Raw genomic sequence first — 20,514 nt, 5'->3', positions numbered from 1 at the left:
CACGTTTTCCCACAGTTTGTGTATTTATTGATCCGAGCTGTTTGGAGGACATTAAGGGATTCAGTTAGAGGAGTTACTTTTAGAGTTTAGATGAGATAACTGTTCCTGGAGACAAGTTTAGATAAAGATGTTACTCAAGGTGCCAAATCACATGTATGAGTCAGGTTCTTATTTTACATGTGCATTATATTATACCTCTCTGCCAGTGTTCTTAAAGAGGAGGCCTGCATCATGCTGACTTTGAGCTGTTCACTGTGCTGACAAGCAAAGCATGTATATGAATATATTTATTTGTAAGGACTGAAGAAACTTAAAGGTGCACTCAACATGTTGCCGTGTCCTCACTCATTTTAACTTTGCATGGCATTCTCTGCAGATATAGCTTCAAGGTAGAAAACACACAATGTGATACTAAGAACATTAACAATCTATCTGCCCCAGTAAATCATCAAAGCATGCACAATACCAACACCATCATTGATTGTATTATTTACACATATTGTTTACCCGTTGTGACATGTCAAAATGTCCTCTGCAGAAAAAGCACTATCACAGGAAAATCTGTCAAAAAGGCTTCTTATCTGACATCATTTGAAAGGATGCGGTAAACCCCACCCGCCTGGTACTCCAGGCAGGTTAAAACAAATGCAGCATGGTATTTGAAAATGGTTTCTCACTCAAGAATTTATTTTGGCAAGATGCTCGGGGAGTTTTATATTAATACACAGGCTTTTTATGACCATGAGAAAGCTGTCATGATATCACTAGTATTGAATGAGTCAAGGCGTCATGGCTTGTCCTCAGTTTGTCAAATAAGTGTGCAACATTTAACAAGACACTGAATGACTAATATGCCTCCAGCATACCAAACCCTGCAGAAGCTGTTTGCACATGGTTCTGTGTACAAAGGTCCAAAGCTGAAGCCTTTATCTATCACTGTATGTGCACAGAAGGCTCCCACAGAAGTTACGATGCAATCAAACCTCTCACAGTTAAAATCTGGAAGACCCATGATGCCTCAGGATGAACTCAGACACCTAAAGTGAACCTTTGAAGTCGCCAAATAAAATGTGACATTAAATAATGACATATTTATCCAATCAAAAGAGAACACTGTCACTAGTCCAAGACTATTACTCATATGGGAATCCTCCTTTGCAGCTATAAAAGGCTATGTTAGTGTATTCAGCTCTAAACATAATTATATGGAAAAACTATTTGGCACACTTTTTAACTTTGATCAGAAAAGTGCCATAGAAGATACACACCTCCCTCTAGTGGTTGCTGATATAACTTTTTGGATTACCAGCATGACTGAAGGGCTGTGATCATTTGTGTTCTTACAGGATAGTGCAGGTGGGTTTATTATGTTACAGCATATTAAATGTAAAGGAGTATATACTTTATTACTCCTGATCCTTTTAAAAAGGCATTCCATCAGTTCTACGCTTCATTATAAAAAAAAGGAAGCTAATATTTACATAGAGTATGAAAATCAACTTGCAGAGACATGCTTGAGGTTGGTTACCTACCTCAGAGCATTTCATAATCTTTATTTTTACTGATTATATTGTGTGGTATTGCAACTGCAAGCAGGAGCAGTCATGAAAACTCAAGTAGCGACATTTTGAATAAATGAAAAGAATTTTCTTTCACAACATTTAGGTTTGAAAAAACTAAAATATAACATGTTTCAGCAGCTAGATACCTAATGTAAAATATTTAAATGGTTCCTGCTTGCTACTTCATCAGAACATAAACATGACTAAAAACAGCCTAAAAACTGATAAGATATTTTGGAAACAGTCACTGACATGATTCTGTCTGTAGTATTAATCACAACACATTTGGTAAAAACACTGTGAACCTTTATTGACAGCAGCATGTATATTCTTGTATATATCTGTGATTATTGTGAACATTTTGCTGAAGCAGATTAAAAAAAGATGTCTAGGTGTGAGTGCCTAGCATTCATAAAAACAAAACATTACACTAAAACAACGTATAAAAACAAGTTCATAAACAAAGGCCATTGCATTTGATTAGATAATGTAAAAAAAAAAAAAGAAGAGGGAAACAGTTAAGATAATCCTTCATTTACCAGGCACTTAAATGAGTACTGGTGACCAGCAGTCACTCTTTTGACCTCCTCTGTACTTTGTGGTAGCATATTCAGCTGGTTACCAGACTGAACGCACATTGAGATGGACCATGAGAATGAACACATCAGAGAAGTACCTTCCTATTATAAACATAGTTAAAAAAAAGACAGGACCTTCATCATAAATAAACAGGCACCTGCATGTCCTACTACACAACATGATAGAGATAAAGAGGGATATTCTTTTAAGTGAAATTAGTGCATGGCTTCTACATTATGTACACATTGCCTGGTGTGATGGTCCACTTTGCATAAAACAGCTGGACCGGGAGGGAAACTGTGATTGGACCTCTGAAGGAAATTATGTTGCAGGTTATACACAGTGATAGGCTGCATCCCCGCAACTGAGACAGCATCAAAATGTTAATGCGGTATAATGGGTACTTGTTACCCATAGGTAGTGACCAATAAGCACCTCAAAGTTAATACAAGAACACACTCATAAAAAACAAACAAAAAAAAAAACAACGTACAAAGCCCACACTGGCACAATCTCCTCTATTCAATATATTCCTTGGCTATAAATGTGATCTTTTTTTCTTTTCTTTTTTTTTTAAAGTTCCTGAAGTGTTACCATAACACGGATTACCTTTTCCACAAGTCTCCTCATGTTGCAAATCACAAAGTGTAACAGACGGCAAACCTTCATGCAAACCCCATTTTACTTCTTCTTTGAACGTACACTAGAGCATGGGAACAGTTCAGTGGGACACACACACACACACTTATACATACCTACACACACACACACACACACACACACACACACACACACACACACACACACATACATACATACATACGTACGTACACACACTTTGGAGGATGGTGGTGGGTCCAGAATAGCTAGGTGTCGCCTCCAGGATTAGGTGGCAGAACACAGGATGGACTCTTTTTGATTTAATAGACCAGTTTGAAACTCAACACACTAAGTTGTTGAAGGACTATTTAAGAGGCTTCACTGCTCCACTGAAGTCACATTATTTCTTGCTTTCCGTTCAATATTCTTTCTAGTTTAACTGAGAACGCGACAGAGCAGTGAACCTACATTTTTATGTCCCCCCCCCCTAAACTTCTGACCAATAATCTTTATTGATCTGTGCCAGTGAACGCACTGTATCTAACATCTCTACAAAGCAGTTGGGAGTCTTGATGAGTATGCACACGGAGGGTTAGAGGCACTGAGGTTGTGAGGCTCCGTGAAACAAAGTGTCTCTGGGACAGAGCGGCTGCAGGCAGGCAGGGTCACAGTGGAACCACAGACCGGGACTCGAAGGGTCATCCATGTTGCGGTTAAGGCAAGCGTAAACTCCTGGCACTGCTCACAAGAAGCCATTCACACAAACGTGAGTGCGTTTCCACTGACATAGCAAAAGAAGTCTTATCAACACACCGTCTGTTTGAAATGCATATTTAAAAAAAAAAAGAAGTATTTTCTCCTCAACCCTCTTCCCTGAAATGTGTGAGACTAATAATCCAGCATTCCTGTCTTTATTTTGGGGGAAGGGGGTTGGTCAAAGTTCATGGTCATGGTCTCTCAGACTTTGCTGTCAGAGGGCACCTCTCCCAGGGCGTGCACGATTTCAGTGAAGGAGGGGCGCTCTTTGAGGCTTAGCGCCCAGCAACGGGCCATGAGCTTGTAGATTTTGGAGGGACATCCGTCGGGAACGGGCAGCTTCAGCTTCCCTGTCTGCAGAGCTGGAGGGGCAGAGGGCAAGAAAAGAGGGTTGGACCAAATCAGAAACATGTGATGGCTTGATTGCATCATTTAATGAATATTCTGCGGCTTCCTTAGAGAGCTGATTACATGCCACCCCTCTAATTTACCACTCCAACATATTTAATGATCAATAGGGACCCATTTTCTCTATAAAGATGTTGTTCTGTCTGTGTTGAATCAGAACTTGGACTAAAAACAAGCTGCTGAAGCATCATACTGACCTTCCAGCGTCTCATCATCGCTGAGTTTGGTGTATGGCATTTCCCCGTGACTGAACACTTCCCACATCAACACTCCGAAGGCCCACACGTCAGACTTGGTGGAGAAGTCGTCCTCAAACACAGACTCTGATGGGAGCCAGCGCAGGGGGATCCATGCCTGTCTGTAGTGGTAGTACTCACTGCATACACAAGAGAGATGACAAGGAGACGGAAACAGCTCAGATTAGCCGGATGAATGGAGATGTCTCAGAATTTTTATGATGCCATTTAATGCGGTAGATGATTAAAGTGGGTGATTGTTATTAGACCAAGTTCCTTTTCTAACAAACCTGTTGTAGACGTCCTTGCTTAGGCTGAGTGACGACACTTTCACGCGCCTCTGACTGTTGATCAGGCAGTTTCGGGCAGCTAGGTCTTTGTGAACGAAGCGGTGATTGGACAGATGCTCCATCCCATGAGCCACCTGGGCGCAGATGGAAACCTGAAGGTAAAAGAGAAATATTATATATATATTTTAAAAAAAGTCAAGATAATCTACAATGGCAGCAGAAATTATCAAGGTTTTTCATCAGTCTCCACTGGTTGCCTGGCAACGGTGACGACAAGACCCCAGGAAGTCACTGCCAGGAAATTAATTGTCCAGCACATAACTCCAATTACATTTATGATTTCTAATCATAATTTCTGCACTTTTTTGCACCAAGAGTCAGGCGAGTTATTACCCCATGTTTGGCTTTTCTGCTAAGCTATGTTGACAGTCTTCTGGTTGTAGCTTCATATTTAGTATACAGACATGAGAGAGGCACTGATCTTCTTATGTAACTCTCAAGAAAGTGTGTTTGCCAGAATGTCTAAATATTGGTTTACGGGAACATGATTTCACATGAATGGGAGAAGCACAATTTGAAGCAATCTTTACTTGCTTAAATTGACAAATTTATTTTATAATCTGATGGTACATGTTCTGCAGGACGCTGTGAGCTGTCAATCATGGTAAAACGTTCCCCACTTACTTTGGTCTTGGTGCTGAGAGGCTGAGATTTGACCTTGTCATCTTTGCTTTTGGAAATTCTCAGGAACTGCTTCAGGTCTCCCTGTTATTAGAAAAGCAAAAAATGAGAATTATACCATATAAAAAATAGAAATATATGTATTTAATTGTTAAGTGTGTGCTTGAATTACCAGGTCATAGTACTCCAGGATCATGTAGTGGGGCTCTGTCTCTCTACACAGGCCCAACAGGCGGACAACGTTGGGGTGGCTGAGCTTGGCGAACATTTCAGCTTCACGGCGGAAATCGAGTTGGAGCTGTTCATCTCTGGTCTGTAGGCTCTTCACCAACACCACAGACTCCTCCTCGCTCTCCTCGATACCTTTAGCTTTGCACAGCAGCACCTCACCAAACTCCCCTTTACCTGATTCACACACCACAGAGCAAATGTCAGAGCAGGAAATACAATTAATGTTGCACATCTTGTTTTATTAGCTGAACGCACCATTATGTTACAGACTTACATTCACCCTCAGTTAGATCATACTAAAGAGAACAGTAGAAATGAGTCTACCTAAAGTAGTGATGGTTTGTAGGTTTGCTCGAGGAAAGTGGAGCTTATCATTGTTGACGTGGCTGTGGCGTTTCTCGGTTGTTGCCATGGTACCCATGTTGGTGAGTGCCACCTCTTCTTGGATCTCAGCGGTGGTGTGGCCATTTTGTTGAACGGCCCCTCCTGATAAACACAACACACGTACCACAGGGTCAAAGGTCAAACAGAGACAAATCTCAACGGCTATTTCAGTGCACGGTCAAAGTTAATGTATCCGAGTAGAAGAGTATTGTTAGATGTTGCTTGAGGGAAAAAAAAAAGACTTCAACAGGGTTTCTGCACATATCCCACTATTGCTCTGTCCTGATTCTAGACTACGCACAAACTCTGCATCTTTACGGTATACTGTTCTTATCAAATCTAAATCAAACTGCAACTTTCTTCATGATTAGTTTAAAATCTAAATCTGCTCAGTTGGTTTACTCAGTGGAATTTGGACACAGCTCGTCACATCTGTGGCATTTCAGAAGTTAACTGCAGTACCCAGTATAAACACAAGGTGGCAGCAAATATCCTACACTGCCAACTATCAACATAACCTCCTGGCTGGTTTCCACAACTGCCTGACCACAAACCATAAACATTCTTCTCCATCAAACACTCATACCGTTGAGGCACTCCATCTCAGGCTCCTCTCCGTCCTGGCCTTTCTGCAGTCTTTTGGCGTTGCGTCTCTTTTTGCAGTAAAACATGAGGCCTAGCACGATAATGATGTAAGCCACAGCTGCTCCCACTGACAGACCGATGGTTTGGATCATCTTATAGGGAGCCCTGTCTCCATCTTCATCCATGGAATGCACTGGTTTCTCTGTTGGGCACAGGCAACAATTATGGTTTACTAAACAGGACAGGATGTGTTCTCTCTTAACACATCAAAGTCTTTAATCAAGATCACATTTCGTGTTCCAGCATCTGTTTTAGCACAAAGGGGTAGGCACATTTTGTCCAAGAATAGACTTTTGAAAATAAGAGTTACCGGTACACAGGTCACTTTTCTGTCAGATGTGGTTTACAGTGCAAGATATCCACGACAGTCATGAAACAAACGTTAGACAGCTGCTAGGCTGCACTACAGAGCGACTGCTTTCATCCGTTTCATAGATCAAAAAGGTCCTTGCGCTGAATGTTAACACAGTTAAAACTGTGATTATTTATAAATACATTGGCTTCATTCAATAAGTCATTTTTTGAGTCACCCTTGTCACACAGCCTCTTTGTTGGGCTGTCAATTCAATTGTCCCCTACTTTTGACTAATCTGGAATGCCATTGTGCTTCTTTGGAAGAAAATGAGTTGATATGGGACACTAGTGCAACTGTGTGACTGTAATTTTCAGCTTCAGTCAGCACACAAGGAGCCCCTCAGAGGGTGCAGCGTTATTAGATCTAACGTCTGCCCAATCCCATCACCCCAGTGACAGCCGTGGCGTCAGAGATGTAGCTGTGGTTATTAACCTGTCGAGATGGATGACAGGCAGAGGGTGAAGCTTTAATGAATGCCTTCATCCTTTACTTGTGATTGTGGCGTACGCCCCATGTGTGCACCTTTGTTCCTGATACAGGAAGCCTGCGTAAATGTGTTAGTGTGTTAAACTCACCCACTACATACAGCTGAGCCACACGGTCTTTGATGCTGCAGCTGTTTCCGGCAACACATGTGTATCTGCCAGTGTCATCCGTAGTGACATCTGTAATCACCAAGGAGCCGTTGGGCATCTTCTGGAACCTGGAAGAAAGAAGGGACGGGACAAATGAAGGTGGAGGTCCACAAGACGGGCTCCATGTAATGAGATGCACTTTGCAATTTCTAAAGATTCATTCTTCAGTTTGGTCTGAAATGCTAAAATGGTTTTCCATTGCAGACAAAAAGTGAATGCCAAGTTGGCATGTGAGTCTGTATTATACTGTCAGTACAGATGATTTAAAGCCCATTTCACACACACAGTGTGCCCCATGCAAGAATGTATTCTCATCCTAAACCTCTTACTTTATTGTGAGGTTCAATCATACAACTGTTCCAAGTCGAATTCAGCCAAACCTCTTAACTGCATAAACGTGTCATAAATAGCTCGTAAGCCTGATGAATGCCACCTGTTCATGGGCAGGTGGCTGTGTGTCAGATTTGATCATTGGCATAATCAGCACCCCTAAAAGTGTTGCCAGTTCTGCTCCATTTGTGGGAAATCTTACTCAAGTGTAAAGTGAAAGACTTTGCACTGCTGAAGATCGGAAGATGAAAACAGGACAGATTCAGCTGTGTCAGTACCTGCGTTAGACTAATTAGGAAATTTTAATGATATAGCCGTCAGCATGTCTTCAGAGCAGTGCAACACTCTGAGAAATAACGAGAAAATGACTTGACATAAGGCCAGATACCGTGACAACAGAATATTATACTGTACATGCTGCCGATGCTAGACTGTCAGATGTAATGATGGAGGATGTTCACCTGGACAACTACCTCTCAGTATTGTATGAGACATTCTTGCATGTTGCCCATTGCATTTAGGTGTCTAATATTATAATTCTAATATAATGAGCACAATAAAAAACAAAATGAAAAAATCTTTTTTGGAACCAGCAATCATAACTCTACTCCATGACGGTTTAGCATTTTAAAAACAGATTAAAAAGGACACAGATGTGTCTAATTTACCTCCTGTTCTTAGTGATGTCCAGTGTCTTGTCTTTGACCATCCAGTGGATGTGAGGCTCGGGGTCACCGGTGGCCTGACAGTGCAGGATGGCTGTGTGACCTTGGTATACTGTTGTGTTCTCTGGGTCCACCTTAAAGCGAATGTACACTATATGTGCACAACACACATTCACACACATTAATACAAAACACCACAACAGGGCCGTAACATTTCCTTTATAGACTGCGGCGACTGTGGTTAACATCCTTTCAGTTACACTCTACAAACCAAAAGCAATTCATTACTGGGTTATAAAAAGGCCACCAAGCACACAATAAATGTGACTATTTACTTGATGAGAATGATCAGTGACTGTCTCTCCTCATAAAAGACCACAAGCACTTTAAAAGTGGGACTGATGACTAATATATGAGCATGACCCTTTCGTTCATAATTCCCCACGCCTAGGATGATGAGTGAGTGGTTTACCGGCCACAGTGAGGGTCACCAGAGCTCTGATCTCCCCCTGGAGGCTGTTGGAGGCGATGCACGTGTAGTTGCCGGCGTCGCTGCGGGTGACTTTGGTGAAGTGGAGCTGGCCGTTCCTCTGCTCCACGCGAGGCGGTAGCTCTCCTCCGTCTGCAGGGGGAGACAGAGAGATGCACAGGGGGGTTAGGAAGGCTCAGTCTGGCTCTGCGTGTGGAATTAAATAGACTCCATCAGTGTATATGCAGAGGGGGAATGATCCATGATTGATCTGCCTCGAACTCCGTTTATTGCACATTTTGTGCATGTTTCTACATATTCTTGTGGAAGGAGCATTTGTCTTCATTAGCATGAAAGGAATGAAGGTTTGCGCTACGCTTAGCTGAGACATTTCCCCAGGAAAGTGTTTAATAGTCATTCCTTATCCGATTTAAGCCATTGTGAGCTGAGGTTAAGCCAGCGGTGCACACACCTGCTTTGGTCCAGCGGATGGTGGGGTTCTCTCTGCCTTTAGCCGAGCACTGGATGGTGATGTCGTTATCCAGCTCCAGGCACTGAGCAGGCTGGGGGGTCGGGGTGAACTTTAGCTTCTCTGAAACACAAGTCAAAACACCACACGCGTGGTAAACACGTCAAAGCCTCTTTTTGTGCAACTCACACTGCAGACGAAATGACACAAAGCTGATGCAAATCGTGTTCAGACACATTCAGGGAAATGTGGCTGCGCGCGCACATGTACGCACTGATCTGAGCGTAAAAAAGCTGAAGTCTATCAGAGGATGAGATCATATAAACACATATCGGCCAGACAAAACAGCCACATCAGCCCTATCTATCACAGTAATCCTATAGCAGCAGCTACATTGATAGGAATTTATCATGGAGATAATGTGTGAAAATGAACGCTGGAATAAAGCTGCCATGCGTGAGTCATATTTTACACCTCTGTGGGTGTCCTGCAGGACGCCCAGAGACACAACAAAGACATGCTCTCACTATTTTGGGAAACACTCACACTCACAAGCCCACAGGCAGGACCACATTTGTTTTCGATTTTCTCTTAACGCTGTGTTACTCATTATGCCCTGGATAAGATTTCATACGTCACACATTATCTTTTGGTCAGTGTGGCAAATAACTACACGCTCAGTAAGAATAGTATAATCTATTGTATGCACTGATCAACTGAGTGTTTCCCTCGCAGCTTACCGAGCACAAAAACTCTAGCCTGCCCAGACAGTCTGCCGCCTGGAGTCTTGGTTTCACAGCCGAAAATCTGTCCGTCATACACTTCCACGTTGTTGATCCTGAGGGTGCCGTTGGTGAACAGCTTAAAACGAGAGTCCTAGAAAAAGAAGCAGATATTAAGAGAGTTTGAATCTGCAAGATGTAGAATACATGTCAGAAAAAGACACTGATAACTATTTGTGAGTGTGTGTGTATGTGTGTGTGTGTCATTGTGTTTCATAACTGACCTCTGGTGTTATCACGATGTTGTTGCGGATCCAGGTGACCTCCGGTTCAGGGTTGGCTTGAGCGTGGCAGTGAAGGTAACCTGGTTTACCCTCCTCTAAGTAGCTGTCCTGAGGCCTCGTCACCCACACTGGAGCAGCTGTGGTAACACACATACATACATGCATTATAGTATTATACAGCACACACACTTACCCACACTCTATATATATATAATACATGATAATAATGATAATACATCTTCAGCTACATGGAACTCCCTTGAAAGAATACACAATGCATTGGTCAGTCTAAACATAGATGCCATTAATAATCCGAGTGTCCCAGCAGTGTTCCCACTGATATTAAATAAGTTGACTTACTGTAAGATGAAAGAATGCTTCCATGACCTGAACTAAGTTGGCCCTCATTGGTCATGATGATGGTCTGTACATGGGAAATTATTTTCTCTACTTCAGGGATTGCTATGCGATAAAGAAAACGATGGTACTTTTCTGTATTATACTATGTTGATATATGATAATAGGAGAATTAATCCTATTCTTTAAGGGCCCTGCAAAGATATCTCTGCTACGTTTTAATCCTTTTCCAACAGTGAAAACTGACCACTAGCTGTTTAATTGTTAATTTAATTTTCATTTAATCTGATTTTGTCTGTTATAAGTGATTTAGTACTGCCATTCTATAAAGATCAAGGACTCACAAGAGACATTTTTAAAAAAGAATTAAAGCAGCAGAGGCAGATATCCTGAATTTAACTTTAAAGCTCTGAAAACACTTGATCCTACATAACTCATAATGCAACATGATAGCACGTTTCCCTTGCATCCCCCTCCTTTCCCCCCTTGTACTGCACACTTTTAATCATGATGTTTTTCAGACTTTATATACATTTTTTACAAGAGTTACAGACTTAAGCTGTAAAAAAGTGTCCTTTTAAAGCAGCCAATATAGTGTATGACTCACTGGCCACGGTAAAGGTGACGTCCTGCGTCTTGCGTCCTGCCTTGTTCTGGGCCACACAGGTGTAGGTGCCTGAATCCCCCTCCTCTGTGGGACTGAAGACCAGATCCAGGTCATCCTGGTACACTCTGCCCGCTGTGGGCACTCGCTGACCTCCTCTCTCCCACCACACCTCAGGCTCAGGTCTGCCTCGTGGTGGGCGACAGGCTACCCGCTGCAGGGTGTCCGCTGTGAAAACCTTGGACATCTTGGGCACCATGTCGTCTATCTCTGTAGCCGAGAGCAGGAAGAGCGAGAGAATTTTCAGCATGAAGAAGCAATTTGAATGCTGAACGAAACGGACTGAAATTAACACGAGGTCCTTGATAATCATCAATTTGTCTTCAAAGCCTCTGAAGCATTACTGGTTCAGATTTTTCATGAGTAGCCCTAAGCACATTTAACTCCAGCTCACAGTTCTGTTAACGGATTTCCTGTCTTGTTAAGAAAAGTCCTCTGATTTGCAGTGCAGGCCACAGTAATTAGAGAACAAAGCGCACAGTAGAGGACTTTGAGTATATATATTGTATGGGAATTAACTGGGGCCTGTGTGAGGTGGGTTATATCAAAACTGGCAGCCCCTATACAGAAAGTGGAATGTGATCTGTGGTGCAAAGACTCAAAAGACCTCCCTTTACTGTGTGTCCCAAATGGAAGTCATCAATACTTTATTGGCCGACAGCGCTCTAAAAGCTGGTCAGTGGCTCTGACCTTCTATTAGTCTACGATCTAAATCAATTAATGAGAACAGAAGAAAACACGCATTTCCCAGCAGATGAAAGAGAAGCTGGGAGAAGAGAGGGAGGGCGGCGAAACGAATGAGGTGGAGCTACGATGGAATGACTGTTTAAACTTGTCCCCTAAATACTGAATTCTACTGTGACACAATCCCCTATAATGCCTGTAGGGATTACCATCAGATTAAGTGAATTAAGGTATTTAAATGGAGCTGCGGTTCACTGGGTTAAAACTGCAGATACAGTCGAACTTCGTTAATCCAAAACCCTTGGGGAAAAGGGGCTGTTCGAGAGGAATAAAGTACTGGGGACCCTGAAACACAGAGAAATTCCAGCCCTAAGCTCATCCAAAATATTTGACTTGCATGCACTTGCATTTCAAAATGCTGGCTGATTAGTAAGATGAGAAGATACTACAGCTTGTTCGTGCTTTAAGCTCAAGCAGCCATTTAAGAAGTTGTTTCCAGGAGTTCTCTTTGGAGTCACAGGAAAAGAGAAGGCGCTGTTATGTGCAATATTAAAAACCTTGATGCGTCTGGACTTGTGTGTATCACAATGATTTTCCCTGCATGCATCAGAACCTAAATTCGATGCACAACCACAAAGTTATATTTGCTATACATGATGTTATGTTTTCATTTTAAAGTGGTTTAACACACCTACCCATTTGGCAGCAGTCATTTCTGACAAGTCAGTTCCTACTGATGTTGTGTGAAAATCACAAGGGCATGTCTCCTGACATTAAACATTTCACAACCTCATAATTACGCCGCTCGTTAGCTAGTTTGAGTCATACCCGTCGTGTTATCTAATGTTAAACGCTTGTTCAGCCAGGTGCTGTTGCTCTTTGGAGAAAGCTTGATGAGCTAGACAGGCTTTGGCAAACAGCTGGAGGAAATAAGATGGAGGGGAAGTAGAAAAATGTGTGCGTAGTGAATACAGCTGGGCAGGATGTCAATAGGAGAATGTGATTATCATCGGCGAGATCGGGCTCTAAGTAAAAGAACCAGAAGAAGAGGAAGGGAGAGGAGAGCACAATGAGATGGAGGGCAGGATAAATATGCAGCCCAAATACCCCCTCACACTCTCAGATTACACAATCACAGGTGTTTATATGCCGTCAGTTCAACAACAGCAAAGGTGTGTGTGTGTGTGTGTGTGTGTACCTGCTATGAGGAGGGAGGCCTCCAGCGTAATATGGGACCCTCTGAGGCCATGGCCAACACACTTGTAGGTCCCTGTGTTCCTGGGCTTGACCTGGGTGATCAGCAGTGTTCCATTGGAGAGCAGGATCACACTGTGGAGAAGAAACAGATCAGACAATTTTACGCCTCCAGCCCAGCTCGGCTTCTCATCGTCGCTGACCAACAAACGATGTGTCACGCATTTGTACATGAAGGGACCGGCACATGTCAGAAATGTTCTCTGCACAAGCGTAACATCAGATTTTGCTGAGATGGCATCTGAAAATAATTTTTATACTAGTTTTTGTCTGCCTGGAGCGCCAGACAGATGTTCTGCCACACAGGACAACAGAATTAGTGCCAGCAAAGCAGAGCTATCTTAACATAGCCCTACTTTTTTTTTTAACATTATTTTTTGGTGTTTTCAAGCTTTACTTTGATAGAGACAGCTGAAGAGTGACAGGAATGCAGGGAGAGAGAGAGATGGGGAATGACATGCAGGAAAGACCCACAGGTCGGATTCGAACCCTGGGCTTCCGCAGCAAGAACTGAGCCTTTGTACATGGGGCGGCTGCTCTACCAACTGAGCTAAACGACACCACACATAGCCCTACTTTTTTGTGCTTGGCATGTTACCTGACTATATCTGAATTGCCCTGATTCTCTAAAACCCAAGCCATCTGCTGCTCCAAATAGGTTAAAGTAAATGCTGAGAATTTGTCCAAAGTACACAAAGAAAAGTGACCTACATAGTGAGTTCATCTGAAAAAGTCTTGTGCTTTTTCCTGATGGCTGGCCCCTGGCCTCTGGCAGGCTAAAGGGAGTATCAGTGCCAGTGATGGACGGGATGAGAAGTAATTAAAGGCCGACCTTAAGCCAGCTTCAGGGATGACAGATAAGGAGCTGAACATCCCACGCAGACCAGAAAGCAGCTCCACAGACCAGACAACTCAACAGCTCATCATGGCTATATGACAAAGTCATTATGAAGCTCAGGAGGGAAAGTGAATATGTAAACCAGAGAGGAAAAGGTAAAAGGCACTGCTGGATGTATTTAGGATGCCGTGGAAATCCTGAGGAGAGTTTCCAAAAATCAGGATCCATCCAGGACTATCTGGTTCTGTATTGGAGTCTCTCAGGATGAGTGATTTTTCTGTGTCATCTCTTCTTCTTTGTTCAATAGCGGGTGGAAAATGAGCTTTGGGAGCTTGTGTGTGTTTTCTCCCCGAGAGATGGAGATCAAATCTGTGGAACATTACTTCGCTCTGAGGAAACGGCCTAAAATAACCGCTAAATAAAACGAAAAAGGCAGATTTAAAAAACAAAAAAAACAAAAACAAGTGTTTCTAACTACATGGGATCCTGTGCAGACAGAATTGGTACAGCTTCACATATTTTGCCTCCAGAGCTGGTTTGACCCATGGGGCTGAATTTCTTCTGGGTGTATAAACAGCCTTGAGCTTACGCTGGTATGTTTTTTTTCCCCTTAGTTTTACACAATCTCCATCAAACATTCACACATAATATAGAGAGGGGGGTTGTCTAAACACAGTGCAGGTGCAAAACAGATGATATCCCCTGAAGGGCAGCCGCATTCCTTTGGAATTATATCAGCCCAGATCAATAAACACAAACACACAACACACCAGACTGCCTTTGAATACAGTCTGTGTGTGTGTGTTTTTTATTCATGCTTATTTCCCATTCCTTTGCGCTCCTGTTGCTGAGTCATCACTGCTTAGGTGACCAAACCTGCCTCTGACAAGCTCATTACACAAGTGACTAAGTATTGATATTGGAGTCCTTCACCTCCCTCCCTCACTCGCTGAACACAATAATCACTTTAAAATCGAAAACAGACTCAGGCTCCCTCATGTGGAACAGACTGCCTACAATGTGACTATGTATAAGCACGAGATGCTATAAACCCTGAGGGTATACTTGGCACTTGGTATAGAAATTGGTTATTATCTAATGCTTATGTGTTTATAGGGGACATGCTGATAAACTGATTGTAGCTTGAGGGTTTTTTTTGCTTGCTCCTTTATGATAGACTGTAGGGAAAGGCTGTGCTCAGTTGATGTATAGTAGACTGCAAAGAAACTTTACCGCATTCTGTTCCAGTAATAATATTCTTTAATGTGCAATCCATCTTAAGACTGAGTAGTAACAGTGCACAGAGAGCTGAGAGCCCGATGCAAGAGTTCCACCTCATTGGGTTCAAAGGAATACCCGAAGCTGGAGCTTATATAATGGTAAGTGAGGAGCGGGAATGAAGTAGGGGCAGGATGCGGGTGGGAGAGGGAGAGCGTGAGATGTACGATGAGAAAGAAAAACGAGATGCAGAGGGGAGGATTTAGCACTCAACATACCGAGACTTGTTTGCCAGCAGCTCGTTTTCGTGGTACCACTCCAACGTGGGTGCCGGCTCAGCGGTGAACTGGCAGTGAAACGCTGCCTCCTCGTTCCTCAATACCACCTGGTCCTCAGGAGTGATGACCGCCCGCGGGAAACTCTTATCTGTTGGAGAGGTAGACAAACATCTGCATGATTACATCTGCAGGCATCGGACCATCAAGTTCAATCTGCGTGGATGCTCGTGCATTGTGCCGATTGACTCTGGGGCTTTATTAAAAGCTGCCAACAGCAGCATGAGGCTGGTGAGTAAGTGGCCTTCAGGTGGCGGTGTGTGTCAACACCTCAGGGGGGCCCCGGGCAGACTTAATGAGGTCAGTGGACAGACCCTGCAGCTTATCTGGACCATCATCTTCTCCCTTTTTTTGCCTTGTGGATCATAGGAAAACAAACAGGAGATCACGTCTCCCTTCTCTGCCAAGATCTAAAGTCGCGCTATTCCAGAAAAATTGGGGTCAGAAGCACTCAAGTGGGGTCAACTACTCTGGAAGCAAGAGAAATCTGTACATGAATGATCACTTTGATATATAAGGGTAATTTCAAAGACTGTCATTTTGTATTTTTAACAGTGAAGGTTACAGGATTTTTGCAGCCATTTTTTATATAGCAAAACTGCATGAAATTGTTCCCTTTGTTCACATTCTTTTGAGCCCTTCTACCCTGCCACATACCCTTTTTACTCTCTCCTTTGGCTGACACTGGACGAAGTTCCTTTGACCTGCCAAAACCAGACATTTGGTACAGTACAACCTAGAGGAGGAGTTATTACCATACAGATTTTTAGGACATTGTTATCTTCCGAATGGAAAGCTGAAAGTGGGCTGAGCTCAATAAAGAAATGGGAGCATGAAAATACCTGTAATCCAGGTTTTAGTGTGTGAGTATTTCAATTGTGAACAGCTAAAAGGAGGTACGGTGCCAGAAGCGGTATTAGGATATGGCTACTGGTTGGTGTGAAGAAAAAGAAAGGTGTGCACACTCGGAGCACACCTGGCCCACCCAGGAAGTCGGTGGGAGGGCTTCATCTTAAATAGCTGTGACCGTGCATTGAAAACCTCTCTAAATCAGTCATCCTTTCCTTAAGGTGAAGCCCTATAGAAGAGCAAAGGGTGGCAACATGGTAACTGGAAACTCAACAATTATCCATTCTTCCTTCAGCCAGGTGCTAACCTAGCGTGTCTGAGTGTGTGTGTGTTGCAGGTGGCTAATTAGAGTGGAGCAGGGCATCAGGTTTCTTGCACAGATGTGCTGCTGTATGTACAATACTAACTCTGTAGTGTACTGAAGGGATAATAATACACAGGAGTGGTACACACACACATACACACGCACACACACAAAGTAAACAACTAAAGTCATGTTACGTGAAATGCAAATAATCTCCATATATATAACAACACGGTACACCAAACTGTCCGTGAACGCTACAGTCAGATCAACAGAGCGGCGCTGCTGCAGAGGGAGCCGATGTTATTGTTCACTAAATGTTTTATGTTTGTTTCTGTCTGCCTGGGTGGTGGTGGGGGAGGAAGGTGCTCACACACTCAGAGGTAATCGCATTAGGAATGCCACCACTGTCTCTTCCCGCTCTCACTCACCACTAATGGTGTGTATATATACGCTCCTCCTTTTCAACACACTTTGTGGCAGGTGTGGAAAGGTAGGAAATGTATTATTTATTTATTAATAATTGTAGGCAACTAAAGCTGAAAAGATTACTTGAATAATTGGCAGACAAGTAATGAACAAATTATTACTCATTAAAGTCATTTTCAAGCAAAAATGCCAAATAATCACCGCTTCCAGCTTCCCTAATGTGGAGATTTAATGAGTATCTCATTTATAAATTAGCAAAAATAAAATTTTTGGGACTGTCAGTTGAGTCAAAACAAGGACTGTGAAGATACCCCCTTGGAGTCTTTGAAGTTAGAGGGTATTTTTCTCTATTCTCTGGTGTTTAATAGTTGGAATGATGTTAACTGATAATTGTGTCAAGTGTTATTATCATTTATATGCCACAGTGGATGAATACACTGTCACGCACACATGCACACACACACACACCTATAATGTTGAGAGTGAAGTTGCTGTTGCTGCAGACATGACCGGCTGCGTTCTTGGCACAGCAGTAGTACAGGCCGTTATCATCCGGACTGGCACTCTTGAAGGTGAGCGTCCTCTCCTTGTTGTTGATCTGATGGCTCTTCTCTGTCAGCTTCACCCCGTCCTTGAACCACTGACACGTTGGCCTGAGAGGAGGATTAAAGAGGATAAGCATGAGAACAAATGAAGGGTGAGCCATGTGATTGATGAAGAGGGGAAGAACATAAGAGCATGAGAGAGACCAACGTGAAGAAAGGTGTTTCAGTACAGTCCTCAACGTGATCCTTAACCCTGTGAGCTCTGAACTCGAGGTGTCAGGGGGAGGGGACTCACCGTGGGTGTCCATCAATGTGGCAGCGCAACGTGACCGGCGCAGAGCTCTCGATCTCCCCTTCTGAGGCGGGCTCCTTCAAAGTCACGCCACCACTTTCCAACCCTGTAGAGGAGGAAAAACATAGGACACTGTAAGCAGGAGGAGGGAGATGGAGGCAGCATAGGAAGACGGGCGGAAAGTGATCGAGGAGAAGGACGGGAGGAAAAATTGAGTTAAGTGGACGTCGTGTTGTCTGTCCCCACGGGACGCATGCCGATGCTAATGGCTCCAGCAGAGACGAGGGCAGGCTCGAGCACATCGCCACAGAGGCATCGCTGTTCTGCAAGTGCTGTGCTTTTTATGGACATTTAATGGACAGCCTATTGACTTACTCTGATAAAAGGGCTACTTTGCTGTCAGAGCAGCCCATAAAACAGTGAACACATTTTGACTTTTGGCCAATAGTGTAGCTGTAATTTTGAAAATGCTGCAAGTCTGTATTACTGCATAATGGGAGGAGCAAATGCCACAACAAAGAGATGAGAGGCATCAATCACACAGGTAACATGAAACCTGATCAATGGTGTCAGAGTAACAGATGAGCATGAGTACAAATGAAGAAAACAGATGGCGGGAAATTGATCCACAGTCGTCCTCTGAACGCATCGCGGTGCAGTGAGAAACGAGGGGAACTGACTGGTTTTACCATTAAGGGTTTGACCCAGTGTGCTGGGATATATATCGACTATTCTCATGTCAAGAAATGATCACAGCGGCAAATCATTTCTACATTCTGCTAAAGGAAGAGTAACAAATGATCATTTTTCAGGGCATGATTCTTTCAAATGTCAAAGGCAGACTCATGGATATATCTCACAAGGCTTTACAACCATCTTTCAACAAGACCCGCGATGGCTCCTGCAAGCTAAGCCGCTCATGTTGCCAGAAATTCAATGTCCACCATAAAAAATGCCGTATTTTAACCAATGGAGAGAAATCGCTGATGCACACTGAAGTCTGCTGGACGAATAAAGAAATATCTCAGTCACATAGAGAGTTGTCTTATTTGGTGAAAGACATCGGAGATTTGGTTGTAATACAGGCTTTGTGTTTCCTTGCCGGAATTCCCCTTCCCTTGTTGTGTGTGTTGACTATACAAATACTTTGTGTGTACACTGAGTGAGATCAGGGCTAATTGTTATTTATGTGACGATAATATGAGCTGTGGTCGGATGACATGCGGTAACCGTGCAACCAGAGTGGTTACTGGGTGCCTACATCCATTCACTGCATGTTTGTTTGGGTTGCCCTGGTTCATGTACAAGTCCATGATGTGTGTATTAGTGAAAGACATTCCATCATGGTGAACTACATTCATATGGCCTGTGGCTGAATACTGTGGCTGCATCATCTATGAAATATGCATGGCATGAGCCTCCACCTGAGAGAGGAGGGGGACATAACACCGCTACAAAGCCAGAGGAGGCGCTAGAGGACGACCTGCGACGACAAATTATGCATGAAACTGCCAGTGCTCTGCACCCTCTGGGGGTTCATGGGAAACCAGTCTCCACAGTAACACAACCTCCATCCCTCATGCTTATATCCCCATCTGTGCCGGGCACCACTCATTAGCTTCCACCTAAAACAGATGCCCCCACAACTGGGAGTGTGTGTGCAAATCACGCCACGGTAGAACAAATGAATGTGTTTGTGTCTGTTAGAGACAAGTGTTTGTGTATATAATGTGGTGGTGAGGTGTGAAACACAGTCGGCCGATGATGCTGTGCCCCGGAGCACGAACACATGTGCTTAAACGTACTCGAGCGTCTTTGACAGTTCTGCAGAGGATGCTAATTGTGTGTCTCAGTCAAGGCCGTTCCAGTCAATAGTTCCAGTAGTTCAGTGAGGAGGAAGAGGAGAAGGGGGGAGGTGACTAAGGCCATCCCAGCAATGGGGACCTGAGGGCCAGACACTGCAGACAGACCTGTTATTACTGCTCTGGAAGCATAAAGGCGGGGGTGACAAAACCAGAAGGGGAAACTGTGAGTCACTGAGAAGGAGGAGGAGGAGAGTGTAAGAAAAACTTTGATGGAACAAGTATCATCGGCAGCGTGACTGACATTGGCAAAATGAAATCAAAGAATTTGTTTTAACCTGCCTGGAGTAACAGGTGGGTGTCAACCTGAGGAGACACGGCAACTATTCGGTATAACTTTCATCGGAGTCTGCGTTTTTTTAACTTCCCCGTGTCTGGTATCTGTCCTGGGAAAAACCCTCTGACACTTTTTTAGATTTGGAGAAATATTTTACATTCCAGCAGCATGAATTTTAAGAGGAAAAAAAATTGGTTGGTATTGTGAGCAGTAAGAGACAAACAAAATACCTAGGCTAGATAATGTAGGAAAAAGTAATCACAGTACAGGACACACTGCTTGACCTCTTTAAACAATGCACTTAA

General features: G+C 43.3%; 1 protein-coding gene across 4 annotated transcripts in view; it reads right to left on the bottom strand.

Annotated features, from left to right (window-relative positions):
• Window positions 1–1,855: 1,855 nt before the first annotated feature.
• ptk7b (protein tyrosine kinase 7b) overlaps window positions 1,856–20,514 on the bottom strand; it is a 73,703-nt gene continuing 55,044 nt past the window's right edge. For all 4 annotated transcript variants that reach the window (XM_027277313.1, XM_027277315.1, XM_027277314.1 and 1 more), the window contains exons 4-21: window positions 18,074–18,176; window positions 17,702–17,886; window positions 15,595–15,742; window positions 13,205–13,335; window positions 11,266–11,532; window positions 10,302–10,438; window positions 10,036–10,171; window positions 9,299–9,418; window positions 8,830–8,979; window positions 8,361–8,508; window positions 7,303–7,430; window positions 6,314–6,514; window positions 5,668–5,829; window positions 5,285–5,517; window positions 5,116–5,196; window positions 4,432–4,583; window positions 4,103–4,281; window positions 1,856–3,859 (exon numbers count right to left, since the gene is read on the bottom strand). In XM_027277313.1, the coding sequence (XP_027133114.1) occupies window positions 3,699–3,859; window positions 4,103–4,281; window positions 4,432–4,583; window positions 5,116–5,196; window positions 5,285–5,517; window positions 5,668–5,829; window positions 6,314–6,514; window positions 7,303–7,430; window positions 8,361–8,508; window positions 8,830–8,979; window positions 9,299–9,418; window positions 10,036–10,171; window positions 10,302–10,438; window positions 11,266–11,532; window positions 13,205–13,335; window positions 15,595–15,742; window positions 17,702–17,886; window positions 18,074–18,176 (2,822 nt within the window). In that variant the 3' untranslated portion in view covers window positions 1,856–3,698. The remainder of the gene's footprint in view (window positions 3,860–4,102; window positions 4,282–4,431; window positions 4,584–5,115; window positions 5,197–5,284; window positions 5,518–5,667; window positions 5,830–6,313; window positions 6,515–7,302; window positions 7,431–8,360; window positions 8,509–8,829; window positions 8,980–9,298; window positions 9,419–10,035; window positions 10,172–10,301; window positions 10,439–11,265; window positions 11,533–13,204; window positions 13,336–15,594; window positions 15,743–17,701; window positions 17,887–18,073; window positions 18,177–20,514) is intronic.

This window comes from Larimichthys crocea, chromosome III (assembly GCF_000972845.2).
Source record: "Larimichthys crocea isolate SSNF chromosome III, L_crocea_2.0, whole genome shotgun sequence".
Classification (NCBI taxonomy): Eukaryota; Metazoa; Chordata; class Actinopteri; family Sciaenidae; genus Larimichthys; species Larimichthys crocea.
This window is presented reverse-complemented; position numbering and strand designations above follow the sequence as displayed.